General features: G+C 35.3%; 1 protein-coding gene across 1 annotated transcript in view; it reads right to left on the bottom strand.

The window, feature by feature from the left end:
• MXRA5 (matrix remodeling associated 5) overlaps positions 1-14,526 on the bottom strand; it is an 88,860-nt gene that overhangs the window by 11,063 nt on the left and 63,271 nt on the right. Inside the window, exons 5-6 of the mRNA XM_053706443.1 lie at positions 6,645-12,179; positions 4,425-5,325 (exon numbers count right to left, since the gene is read on the bottom strand). Coding sequence (XP_053562418.1) covers positions 4,425-5,325; positions 6,645-12,179 — 6,436 coding nt within the window. The remainder of the gene's footprint in view (positions 1-4,424; positions 5,326-6,644; positions 12,180-14,526) is intronic.

Below are 14,526 nucleotides of genomic sequence, written 5' to 3' on the forward strand. Positions count from 1 at the left end.
CAATAGAGGCCATGCCTGAAGAGCTCTGAAAATAGCACGGAGTTCTAAAATATTGATTGGTAACCTCGCCTCTTAAGGTTTCCAAACCCCTTGTGCTGTCAGAGACCCCAGACAGCTCCCTAACCTGTAAGACTTGCATCTGTTGTGATCATAGTCCAGGTAGGATGAAAAAAATGAGGCCCCTTGAATAACAAGGTGATGGTCCAACCACCAAGTCAGAGATAGTTGAGTGCTGGGATTTAAGTATATCAGTTGTGATATCTGAGTATAATCCCTGCACCATTGGTGCAACATGCAAAGCTGTAGAGGCCTCATATGAAAACGACCAAAGGGGATTGCGTCAGATGCTGCAGTCATGAGACCTAAAACTTCCATGCACATAACCACTGAAGGGAATGGTAGAGACTGAAGGTTTAGACAAGCTAAAACTAACTTCATTTGTCTCTTGTCTGTCAGAGAAAGAGTCATGGACACTGAATCTATCTGGAAACCTAAAAAGGTGACCCTTGTCTGAGGAATCAAGGAACTCTTTTGTAAATTGATCCTCCAACCATGTCTTTGAAGAAACCACACTAGTTGTTTCATGTGAGATTCTGCTAAATTAAAAGATTGAGCTAGTACCAAGATATCGTCCAAATAAAGAAATAAAGAAAACACCGCAATACCCTGCTCTCTGATTACAGATAGAAGGGCACCGAGAACTTTTGAAAAGATTCTCGGAGCTGTCGCTAGGCCAAACAGAAGAGCGACAAATTGGTAATGCTTGTCTAGAAAAGAGAATCTCAGAAAATGCTAGTGGTCTGGATGAATCGGAATATGAAGATAAGCGTCCTGTAAGTCTATTATGGACCTGAAATGAACTTGCTGAACAAAAGGAAGAATAGTCTTTATAGTCACCATCTTAAAAGTTGGAACTCTTACAAAACGATTTAGAAATTTCAGATCCAGAATTGGTCTGAAAGAACCTTCTTTCTTTGGGGCAATGAATAAATATGAATAAAAACCCAAACTCCGTTCCTGCAGAGGAACTGGAACAATCACCCTTGAAAGCTCCAGGTCTGAAATGCATTTGCAAAAAGCCTGAGCCTTCACAGGGTTTGTTGGAACATGAGAAAGAAAGAATCTTCCCATGGGAGGTCTTATTCTGAAGCCTATTCAATACCCCTAAGAAACAATATTCTGAATCCACTGGTTCTGAACAGAGACTGTCCAAATGTGTTGAAATAATTTCAATCTGCACCCCACCAGTTGAACTGGATTGAGGGCCATACTTTCATTTAGTCTTAGGGGCTGGATTAGGTTTTTTGAAAGGCTTGGATTTATTCCAATTCGGAGATGGTCTCCAATTAGAGCCAGAGGCCTTAGGGGAAGGAGAGATTTTTTGTTCTCTATTCTGACGAAAGGAACGAAAACAATTAGGAGCTTTAAATTTACCCTTAGATTTCTTATCTTGGGGCAGAAAAACTCCCTTTCCCCCGGTGATAGTGGAAATAATAGAATCCAATTGAGAACCAAATAAATGATTACCCTGAAATTATAAAGATAGTATTCTAGATTTAGACACCATATCATCATTCCAAGATTTAAGCCATAAAGCTCTTCTAGTAAGAATAGCTAAAGATATAGATTTAATATCAATCTTAATGACAACAAATATTGCATCACAAATAAAATGATTAGCATGTTGAAGTAAAAGAACAAAGCTAGACAATTCAGGATCAATTAACTGTTAAGCTAAACTGTCCAACCAAAAACATTTTAAACCTAGAAGAAGGGTTAAAAGAAGCACCAAGTTTAGACCATTCCTTAGTTATCATATGAGAGATAGCATCTGGAATAGGAAAAACTTCAGGGACAACCTCAGACGTTTTAAAAACAGAATTCAAACGTTTGCTATTCTTGTTATCAAGAGGACTAGATTCCTCAATACCCAAAGTAAACAATACTTCCTTTAATAAAGAACAAATATATTCAATCTTAAAAAGAAAGGTTGATTTATCAATTTCAGACTCTGAAGTAGGATCCTCTGAGTCAGAAAAATCCTCATCAGCAGAAGATACTTCAGTATGCTGACGATCAATACAGGCTTCATCAGATTTATGAGAAGTAAGGAGAGACCTTTTACATTTAGTTGAAGGTGGAATAGCAGTCATAGCCTTCTTTATGGCTGCAGCAATATAATCTGTAATATTTACAGGAATATCATGTACATTTGACTGTGAAGGTTTAACAGTAGATGTATTTGTACTTATAGAAACATTATCAGCATGTAATAGTTTTTATAACAAGTGCTACATATTTGAGCTGAAGAAGTAAGATCAGCTAATTTACAACATACACACTTAGCTTTGGTAGAATTGTGTTCAAGCAGCTTAGTTTCTACAGAAACATCAGAGGCAGGATCAGTCTGAGACATCTTGCAAAATGTAACAAAAAAGAAAAAATGACATTTAAACAAAATATCCAATTTCCTCAAATAGCAGTACAGGAATGGGAAAAAATGCTTATGATAAATTTTTTATACAAAAGTAAAATCAAAAGCAAGCAACCTAGCCCTCTAAGATCAAATAAGAGCAGAGAGCAAAAAGAGGGAGAGACTTATATAACAAATTTAAGGCGCCAAAAACTACGCAAATGCAGAGCAAAAAACTTTTGACACCAAAGATAACTTTGCGCCAAAAAACCTCGCAACAAGAAAGTTGCAAGAAATAACAGGACTTGTATAATGGCAGACAGAACTTTGCACCAAAAATCTACGCACCAAAAATGTTGCAATAAAAAGTAACATTCTGCGTCATCGCGAGCCTAAGCCCGCAAAATTTTTGAAAAAATAGACTTCAAGTTATAATTAACTGGAACCCCAGGAAAGCCAAAAACTCCCATAAAACATAATTCCCAAGCTGAAAATGTCTAGACTGCAAAGGAAAATACACAGACCTGACTCATGGCAAATATATACAACATACATTTAAAACTATATAAGATAAAGTGCCAAACATAGCTGACAGTTTGATATATAGAGCAGAGGTAATGGTAGAGGAGTATAATGTTGATCTGCAAAGGGAGGCAGAGATGAATCTCTGCGACCAATTACAGAGAGCCTTAGAATAGATTTCCCATAGGTGAAAACATGACATCGTTAGGCAATACTCCCTTCACAAACACTGTACTTTGAGAGGAACTGGGCTTCAATATGCTTAGAAGTGCCTATCACAGAAGAAAATCAAGCACAACTTGCTTTACCACCTCCACAAGAAGGCAAAGTTTGTAAAACTAAGGTATGAGTGAGGTGGGAGGTGTATTTATAGGCATTTTGAGGTTTGAGAAACTTTGCCCTCTCCTGGTAGAAATGTATATCCCATACGTCGCTAGCTCATAGACTCTTGCCACTTACATGAAAGAAATTATAATTTTAGTGGCTAACATGAAAGAAATGATCATTTTAGTGGCTAATAAATTAATCTAGATACGCAAAATAAATATTTATACATGACAATAGACATGATATAGAATTGAAAGTTAGACATCTCTTGAATTTGTGAAAAAATTGTACCTTGTCCCAAGCTTCCCAGAGAGGCCAGAAGGCAAAAGCTGGAAATTAGGTTTTCAAAATGTTGTAAATTGCCTAGACCAACTACTTGATTTACAGCATTTGCAGGTTACATCATTTGCATTGGATTCCTATGGAGCAGTAGACAAGCACACTTTTACCCCATGCAAGGGTTGTTTAAAATCTTGTTATTGGCTTATAAAGTGTGAAACAATTTGCTCAAATTTTAACTCATTAAAAACTCAAAAATCCATATTTCCTTTGTTTGTGCTAAAAATAAAATGTTCCATCTAAAAGAGAATGTTTCAAATATATTGCAGTGCTTCACTTTTTTGTGTTACTCTTTTCTTAAATAAATAATAAATAAATAAAAAATTATATATATATTTATTAAAAAAAATTGGTGTGTGTGTTTCTTTGCTGAATAAACCAGTCAGCCGCACATCGATAAATGCCAACAGAATACGCTGTCTGCATTTATCATTGCACAAGCATTTCTAGTGAAATGCTTGTGCAATGTCGCCCCCTTCAAATTTGTGGCCAATTGGGCTGATTGCTGTCTGTCGCCTCAGAGGTGGCGGACGAGTTAAGGAGCAGCAGTCTTCTCAAGGCTCGTGTGGAAATAGATGCATAAGGATGTATTCGAGCCTTGATAAATCTGCTCCTGGGAGTTAACCCAGGACTCAACTGTACACAATCATGAAATACCTGTTATTTTATTAATCACTTTTTTTAATGAAAAAATGTAATTGCTGCTCTCATATAAATGAGAGGGGGAAGAGAGTACTATGTTCCTTTAAATCAGGAAATCTATTCATATAAAGTTACTGCAAAATATATTTTATGTAACTGACAAAAACACAACAAAAATTACCTGAAGAATGAATCCACCAAGCGTTTAGAAGGAAGTCTCCACAGTATTCTTGGCCATGGATCACCAGCTGCAGAGCAGTCTAAGCGCAGGGTACTGCCATAACTTACATCTGTTTTCTGAGGCGAGCTTGCAGTAATTTTGGCATTAGATGAATACTTTTTGACATCAAGTATGACTGTTCTCCTAGCAGTGCCCACAATATTAACTGTGATGCACTCATATTTTCCATTATCTTTTGGTGAAATATTACGAATATAAAGTGTTCCATTTGGAAAAACAAATACATTCCCATTTGCAAGTTGTGATGGGCGGACTTGTGTGCCATCATGTAGTACCCAGCGTATACTGGGCAATGGAGCTCCTTTGGCAGAACAATGTATATATATGCTATGGCTCTGAGGAATGGAGATGTTTTCCATTTTGTCCTGTTGAATAATAGGAGGTAATGCAGCTATGTGAACTCTCACAGTCAAACTATCAGCTCCTGCTACATTGCTGGCAACACACTTAAATATTCCTCTGTCAGTAAAGGTTGTATCCTTGATGGACAAAGTTCCATTATTGAAGAGCATAACTCGTCCCTCTGTAGCAGAAACAGTCCGTATTATTTTTCTGTCTGGAAGAATCCAGGAAATGTGAGCAGATGGAACCCCACTAGCATTGCAATCCATTGTAACTATGTCCCCGAGATATACTGTAACATCTTTATAACGGGAGCCTAATATTTTAGGTTGCTGGGCAACAACTGTAAGTGTTATAAGCATCTTATCAGTACCAAGTTGGTTTTCTGCTGCGCACAGATATTGTCCACGATCCTGTAGCTGGAGATTCTGGATGTGCAACGTGCCATTCTCCAAGACTTCAAAGCGTTGCATTCTTGTATTTTTTGAAATGACTGCACCTATTATAAAGCATACAAACTTATTATATCATTTTATTATTGCATGACTCAGAGGTACTGATCATTTTATATATTTAGTGTAGACAGAATAACCAATCAAACAAAACATGAGATTAAGCTAAGCTTTCTATTATATACAATGATCTAACTAGTTATATTACTATGGAACAATGATGGTATTTTTGTAATTTAAAGGGACATAACCAAGCAATAATTTAATAAAATGTTTGAGTATTTTATAATTGTACTATAGCTTTTATATAACTATATGTTTAACCCATGCTAATGTCACCTTCAGAAAGAACTACCAGTCTGAACATGACCAATCAGCCAATCAGAGGCTGTACTTGTGACTTTATTATTTGATCAACCACTCTATAGGGATTAAACACCAAGCGCTCTACATATAGTGCAATAATAAAATGCTGTAGTACATCAAAACATTTTATCATGTCTCTTTAATTTAAAAAAATAAAAGTGAAACAGAATATTGTAAAGATAAAACAGATTTACTTTAAAAAAAAATTAAATGTACAGTAATCTGAAAAGTATACATGAAATTATTATTATTTAACACATTAAATTTGAGTTTTAAAAGGTTAATTGAAAGCTGTTAAATGATATAAACTAGAATATTTGTGCATAATTATTCCCAAGGGATCAGTTGGTCACAGCTCTGTTGGTGTAATGTAATTTGCCACAACAAGGGAGATATGATATATAATATTCAAGGTAATTCAAGGGGTGTATCTGGTCTTAAAACCAACACAAATGTTGGTAACAAATTGACATTTGTAAATGTTCTTACATAATTTATTTAATATACAAATCTTTTGCAATGCAGTGATTAATTGCTGATCTATCTAAATATTTTTTTTTCATTGTGTATTTAGAGTGAAACATCATTAATATACCGTATTTGTTGTGTCCTAAATATATGAAAAATGTATAGGGGTTTAAACTGAATTTTAAAAACACATCAATGATGTCCAAGAAAAAAAAAGGATTTAATTGACATTCTAGACCCAATGCTTCTTTATTACTTATTACATAACAGTCAAGCATCTTGCAATAGGTTCCACATCTATAAGTGTGTAAAGAAGTACATGAAACATTTAAATAACGATTGTTTGTTAGCAGCTGAAAATGGTGCCAAGCTCAGATAGCTGTTTTCTTGTATGAGAGTTTAGCAGTGCATGTTTGATATTTTTCAAATAGCTATAACAATAAATAATCAAAATTATGTATTGGGTCTAGACTGTCCCTTGAAAGGAAGACATATGTTTTTAAACATGCATAAATGTAACAGAATTAATTACCTGTGGAAATTTTTGTCCAAGTAATGACTGGCTTTGGTTCACCAACAGCTTCACATGGAAAAACAGCATCCATTTCAAATGGGACAGATAATGATTGAAAATCAGTGGTTGTTATCTTTGGCTTACTGCTCTGAGGTCTAATATTTTCGGGAGGTTGAAGAACATTAGAATTTCTCACTTTGGAATATTGTGTATTTGTTCCAGTTTGTGGTGTGCGATTATGGTGATAAGTATTCCAGTTTTGAATGGAAGTGCTTGGAGGAGGGATAAGGGCTTGCATGGTATAAGAAGGAGTTGTAATATTAGGTTGTTTTGTAAAGGAATTTTTTGTAGTTGTCCCTAGAGTTGTTGTTGATAGATGGACAAGAGGGTCTGTAGCTCTTATAATAGCACTTGATGTTGTTGTCTTTGAAAAGGAATCTCTTGCACTGTCTTTATTACCAGATGGAGCAAAAAGAGTTGGAATAAATGGCTTATATGTAAATGTAAAATAGTTTTTAGTTCTATTAAACCGGTATTGAATTCTTGGATTCATGTAGTATGGATTTCCTTGATAAGGAATTCTTGCCGGAATATGTTTACCTTCGGTAATCAAATTGTTTCCAAATGATCTAGTTGGGATTCTTTGTCCCTGTTGATTAAATCTGCTTGGAGTAATTGGTTTTGGTCTAAATAATGGTATTACTGTAGTGGTGGTGGTTGTTGTAGGAGTAGTTGTGGATATCTGAGGTGTGTTTGTTTTTCTCTCTTGAAAACTCTGTGCTGTATATGCTGTAATTTCTGGTTTATTTGTCATTGAAATTGGTGGATTTGTAATAAAATAGCGCAAGGGCCCATGTGATCCAAAATAAGGTGTTCTCATGGTACCTCTAAATGGATTGTAATGACGTTGAATAGCTGAATGGTGTTGATTGTTCTGTGTTAATCGAGGCTGATGGCGAAATCTTGTATTGTAATAGAGACTATTGTTTGATTTTGCAGAAAATGTGTCCTTCAAATTATCTTGTTTTTGCTTTATAAACATTCCGTTTTGATTTAAAGAAATATGCTCCAGGTCATTTTGTTTTGGAGAGGGAATACTTGTTTGCATGAATCTTGAAGCTTTTGTTGGTTCCACTTGATTTATTAATTCAACTTGTTCTTTTAGCCCTTTAGTAGTGTGGAATAAGAAACTCTGTGTGCCTGTAGTGGTTGAATAAAAAGGTGTTGTTAGCGGCATAGCTTTAGCAGGTAATTGCTTTATTGTGTATTCATTTGTAGAACTTTCCTTTACTACAGGAGCTACTGGTATAGGTTTAGCAGGTTCTGGCCTTATTGTATACTCAGCGAAATTTGTAATACTTTTCTTTGTCACTAAAGTTTCTGGTTTTGGTTTAGCGGTTTGAGGACTTATTGTATAATCAACTAAATGTGTTGTACTTTTCTTTGTCACTGGAATTACTAGAATTGGTTTATTTGTTTGAGGCCTTATTGTATACTCAACTAGATTTGTAGTACTTTTCTTTGTTACAGGTGCAACTGGAATAGGTTTAACAGGCTTAGGCCTAACTGTATATTCTACTGGTGTTGTTATACTTTTCTTTGTGACTGTAGTTTCTGGCATAATTCTTACAGGGTCATTTCTTTTCATATATTCAATCAGCCTTGTTGTGCCTTCTTTCTTTCCTTCATAAACAAACAATGTATTTTTATTTTCTAAAGAGGTAGTCTCCATATCATCAATTTCTGTTGCTTCATAAAGCATATTTCTTTTACTGTTAGCTATGGTAGTGGTTTCTCTTGTGTGGTGCCACGGAACAGTAGTTATGGCTGGTTGTTTTGTTGTAGTTATTGCTGGTAAAATATTCTGTGTGTAGCTGACATCTTTAAGAATGCTATTGGTTGTGCTCATAGGATCAGTTAGAGATACTATTTTCTCAGTTACAGCTGCTTGTTCTGTATTGTCTGTTTGTTCTGTTTCTGAATGTAATCTATCTGTACTCTCTTGCTGATGCCTGGTACCATATTCTGTATATATGTCCCAAGAGGGAAGTGTAATTTTCTTTCCAGGAGTCAACTTATTTTCATCAATAGTGGTACTTGCAGCAGGTTCTCCCTTCTCAAAAAATGTTTTATCCTGAGGTTCAGTTGTTTGTACATTATATATTGTTATGTCATTATTCTTCATGGCAGTCTTTAATGTATAGAGTTGTGTTGTGTGCCCAGTGCTATATTTATTTGTAGTTTCTGTTGTTGATATTGTAGGTGGCAATGCCAACATTCTAGCAGGGTTAGTAGTTAATTTGGTTACAGGGGATAAAGTAGTTGTTGAAAAAATAGCATTATTTGTAGTGGGATAAAATATTCTATCACTGAATTGGGTTTGTGAAAAATGTGTCTTAATGGGTGTCTTTCCTTCTGAGACTGATTCTTTAGGTTTCTGAATAACAGTTTCAATATTTGCTTGTATTGTACCAGGAAGAGTAGGGACAACTTGATTTTGGCGATGTCTAAAACGATTTGGTCTAATTCTTCTTCTTCCATTTGGTCTTCGTCTTGGATACTGATTGTTGTTTTTTGCTGGATATAAGGGAGTGGTAAACTTTCTATGGGTATTTATAAAAGTTGATATTTCCTGTTTAGGACTAAGACTGGTCAGTTTATGAGGATCAGTTGTAGGTACCATTGCATTTTCTGCTGATGTAAAAAAACCATAAGGTTTTGTTGTAACGCCTTTAAAAGTGATTGCACTGACTTTGTTAATTCTATATCCCTTATTAGTATTTATATTATTAAATGAAACAATGCTCTTTTCATTAATATCACTGTTAAAAGATTCTGTTTTTTCAGCATACTCCTCTTTGTACTTTGTTGTACCTAAACCATTAATAGAAGGATTCATGTCATCTGTAATAGGTACATTTGTAGTAGGGACTGATGGATCAATAACAGGTGGAGTGTCAATTGGTGTGGGAATAACATTTGCTTTGGGTATCATACTTTCCATTCTGTTATGCATGTTTTGTTCATAGTTTTTTATAGTAGTGGTAGTTCCATACTCTCTGGTTGTTGTAGAAGGCATAAATGCATGATCTGCCCATGTAAAGAAGGCATTACTTTGTAAAGTGGTTTTGTAGTTTGTGCCTGTTGAGTGTTGCATGAATTGATTCTCAATATTTTCTGCAATACTTGACTGTATAAAATCATATGGTGATGGAGATTTTGTAACAGTTTTTACTGCAGAATATTGGGTTGTTTCATCAATGTGAACTGTAGCCATTTCAGTTGAATAACTTTCCACTTCATTTAAATCAACCATATCCATTGTATTGACTGCAGGAATGATTTTGTTCACTTTAATTGTAGAATAATCCACAAAGTACTGACCTTTTGTGATAGGCACTGAAGTTTGATATGCTCTATCTGTGTTAACAGTGTTGATTATAGATTCCATCATACCTTTATCTTCCAACTCAGTTGATGAGCTTTCAATTTCCTCTTCTTTGGCTGAATAAACAGAAACATCTTCGTCAAGAGTAGAAATTTTAGGATTTGATGTACCTAATGATAACAATGGTCCAGGCGATTGTATAGTGAATGATTCTTCATTGTTTTTTTCAAGTGCATCATCACTTATTTTCTCTTCAGTTTTAGGTAATGATGGTACATCCTGGGAATTATGTGTTACAGTTATTTGTGGCGAATAGGTAACAATTAATAATTCATCTTCATTAATGTGAGACCCATCTGCTGATGCTTCTTCCTCAATAATTTCTGATTCTTTTGATGGGTCAAGTGGTGGTCTAGCAATAGAAGGCGGGGTTTTCTTTTTTAATGTGGGTTTAGTGGTTGCTTTTGTTGTCATCAATGGAGAAGAATCAGTAGTTTTTTGAATATTTTTCCCTCTGACCTTTGCTAAAATGTTAGCCCATTGTTTTGGATCAATTTTATTGTTGCCCATATTAATTCTCCTTCTAGATTCAAATTTCCTTCGACCTTCTGCAATATTGCTTCCTTTAATAATTTCAACATTTTTCTGTGTTTTCATTTTCCTTCTCTCTTTTCTGGCTTGTTTGCCATTATTTCTATAAATATGAGAACTTTTATTTTTGCTAAGTCTTGCTTTTTCCTTAGTACTATATATATCTGCTTCTTCTTGTGTATTTTTTTCACCAGATCCACCATCATCATCTATCACATTGTGCTTTGGTCTTGCTGATAACACTATAACTGGTCGCTTTTTAATTTTTGATGGTTGTGACACCTGATCTGAACCTTTTCTGTGTATAGCCACTTGCAAACTATAAAGGTCTGTACCGTATTGGTTGATAGCTATGCATCTGTAGATACCACCATCAGTAAGTTTACTGTCCAAAACCTTTAACGAACCATTATTTAAAAAATAAGCACTCGTTTTATTTGCATATGAGTCAATAACATTGTTGTTAGGTAAAATCCAGTGTACATCTGCATCAGGATTTGCAAATACATTACAATCCAAAGTTATGGGTTCGCCAACACTTTTAGAAATAACCTTCATATTTGTTTGAGATACTTCACTTACAGGTGGTTGTACTTCAACTCTAAACACCAGTATATCAGTTTCATGTTTTACTTGAGCTATGCAGTGATACTCTCCAGAATCAGTGATGTCTACCATTTTAATAACTAAATGACCATTTGTTGATATTGAAAACCTGCCATCCAGGCTACTATATGGTGCTTTTAACTTTGTTCCATCTGGTAGACTCCACTCTATAGAAGGAGTTTCAGAAGACTTTACATTGCATATCAATTGACAAACTTCCCCTTTAACAACACTAATTGATGTCTTTGTTTTTTCATTTTTGTCTATCATTACCCAATTATTTCTTGGATACCGAATTTCTTTGGTATGAACAGACTGTGAATATTGTGTGCTGAAAGATAGAGTTACTTTCCTAGCCGTGCTCTTCTTTCTGTTCAGCTGGAGGCTGATAAATGACTGCATTACCCATGATGGGTCAGCAATTATCAGCGCTTTAACACCAGTATAATAATATGAATCATGATCCATGTTCTGTCTATACCTGTAAGTCACTTTTGGATCTGTGCTGAAAATAAGTTCTTTTTCCAATTTAGCTGGCACTTCACTATAATATGCTATAAGCTTCCATAATTTTTCATAGTTCTCTCTATTCATTGGACATTCTAAATCAAGAGCAAATGTGGCATTAATATCAATTTCTTCTGGATGAGGTTGACTCCAATGGATTTTGCTAAAGTCATTTGTTTTTTTCATTTCACAATCCAAATTCACTTTGTTCCCATGCTCATCAGTCATATTTAGTATGATTTTTCCCACAACAGATTCATATGACTGAGCAAGCTCTTTGTCTTTCTCTTCAGTGTTGACATCACTGCTGTTTGCTTTCAGAGATGAATAAATAATAGGACTAGAGCAGGTAAAATCCTTTATACTCTGAATTTCCTGATTTTGTAATTGTTTTGGAAAAACGCACAATGCACAAAGTTGTCCGTTTTCATATGCCCGGTCTTTCTTACATTTTAATACACCTATAAACAGATAAATAGATGTTTAATTTCATATAAATCTAGTGGACCATACAGTAATTGTGTTTAAGAAGATTATCAAATATAATAATAAAAAATAATGCTATATATCAAAACAATATAAGCTCATTAGGAACATTTATAAGCATACTATGCTATTAGAATTTTAAATAATCTGTGCAGTGTATAACCTCTGATTAACTATTTTTTGCAACAAATTTACTATTTAACAGGCATATGCAAAATTTCAGAATTTGGCATTTGTTTGCTAAATGAAGGACAAATATAACTGCAGGAATCGGCACTCTGCTCTTTACAGCACCGGATTTATCAGTGTGAAAAATCAACACACAAAGATCTGTGCAAATTTGGCATTACTTAACGAATGCCAGATTCTGAAATTTGACCTATGCCTTCCATTTGATCAAAATTTATATTTGGTTCATATTCTATTAAAATGTTACTTTCTTCTGCACTGTTTTTCTTGCATTTTAAGACACCTATAAACACAAAAAGAAGTTTAATGTCAAATAAACATAGTAAACCATCCAGTAATTGTGTTTGAAGATTATTCAATTTAATTAAAAAATAATGCTATATATTCGCATTAGGAAAAATTATAAGCATAGTATGTTCTTTGAATTTAAATAACCAGCGCTGCCTAAAACCTCTTGTTAATTCATTTGGAATATACAATTTGATTACATTTACATTTGGTTAGATCTTATATTGGTATTAAAAATGTTGTTATGTAACATAATATCATAAATTGATCATCTTAAAATGTTTGCCAACATTTTTAATGTGTGCCTGCTCAGAGAGCTAACAGTCACTTGCATCATGGACACTGAGCCATTGGCATCATAATACAAGGTGCAGCCAGATCTCTGAGCAGACAAACTGTTCAAATTTCTGGTGCATGACACATATTTAGGCTTTATGTGCACATGCAGAGTCAAAGCTCTGCTCCCACTAAAAATTGTGATAGATGCCCCTTTAATCTCTAAACAATTGCTAAAAAGGAAATATGGACTAAAATATGCTTTGATTTCTTAGTTTTACCAACTAATGTCTTTTAATTTTATATATATATATATATATAAATATATATATATATATATACTGTATATATATATATATATATATATATATATATATATATATATATATATATTTATATATATATATATATATATATACACAGTATCCCACAAAAGTGAGTACACCCCTCACATTTTTGTAAATATTTTATTATATCTTTTCATGTATCAACAATGAAGAAATGACACTTTGCTACAATGTAAAGTTGTGAGTGTACAGCCTGTATAACAGTATAAATGTACTCAAAATAACTCAACACACAGCTATTAATGTCTAAACCGTTGGCAACAAAAGTGAGTACACCCCTAAGTGGAAATGTCCAAATTGGGCCCAAAGTGTCAATATTTTGTGTGGCCACTATTATTTTCCAGCAATACCTTAACCCTCTTGGGCATGGAGTTCACCAGAGCTTCACAGGTTGCCACTGGAGTCCTCTTCCACTCCTCCATGATGACATCACAGAGCTGGTGGATGTTAGAGACCTTGCGCTCCCCACCTTCTATTTGAGGATGCCCCACAGATGCTCAATAGGGTTTAGGTCTGGGGACATGATTGGCCAGTCCATCACCTTTACCCTCAGCTTCTTTAGCAAGGCAGTGGTCATCTTGGAGGTGTGTTTGGGGTTGTTATCATGTTGGAATACTGCCCTGAGGCCCAGTCTCCGAAGGGGGGGACTCATGCTCTGCTTCAGTATGTCACAGTACATGTTGGCATTCATGGTTCCCTCAATGAACTGTAGCTCCCCAGTGCCGGCAGCACTCATGCAGGCCCAGACCATGACACTCCCACCACCATGCTTGACTGTAGGCAAAACACACTTGTCTTTGTACTCCTCACCGGTTGCCGCCACACACGTTTGACACCATCTGAACCAAATAAGTTTATCTTGGTCTCATTGGACAACAGGACATGGTTCCAGTAATCCATGTCCTTAGTCTGCTTGTCTTCGGCAAAACACACTTGTCTTTGTACTCCTCACCAGTTGCCGCCACACACACTTGACACCATCTGAACCAAATAAGTTTATCTTGGTCTCATTGGACAACAGGACATGGTTCCAGTAATCCATGTCCTTAGTCTGCTTGTCTTCAGCAAACTGTTTGCAGGCTTTCTTGTGCATCATTTTTAGAAGAGGCTTCCTTCTGGGATGACAGCCATGCAGACCAATTTGATGCAGTGTGGGGTGCATGGTCTGAGCACTGACAGGCTGACCCCCCACCTCTTCAACCTCTGCAGCAGTGCTGGCAGC

The sequence above is a fragment of the Bombina bombina genome, chromosome 3 (genome assembly GCF_027579735.1).
Source record: "Bombina bombina isolate aBomBom1 chromosome 3, aBomBom1.pri, whole genome shotgun sequence".
Lineage (NCBI taxonomy): Eukaryota > Metazoa > Chordata > Amphibia > Anura > Bombinatoridae > Bombina > Bombina bombina.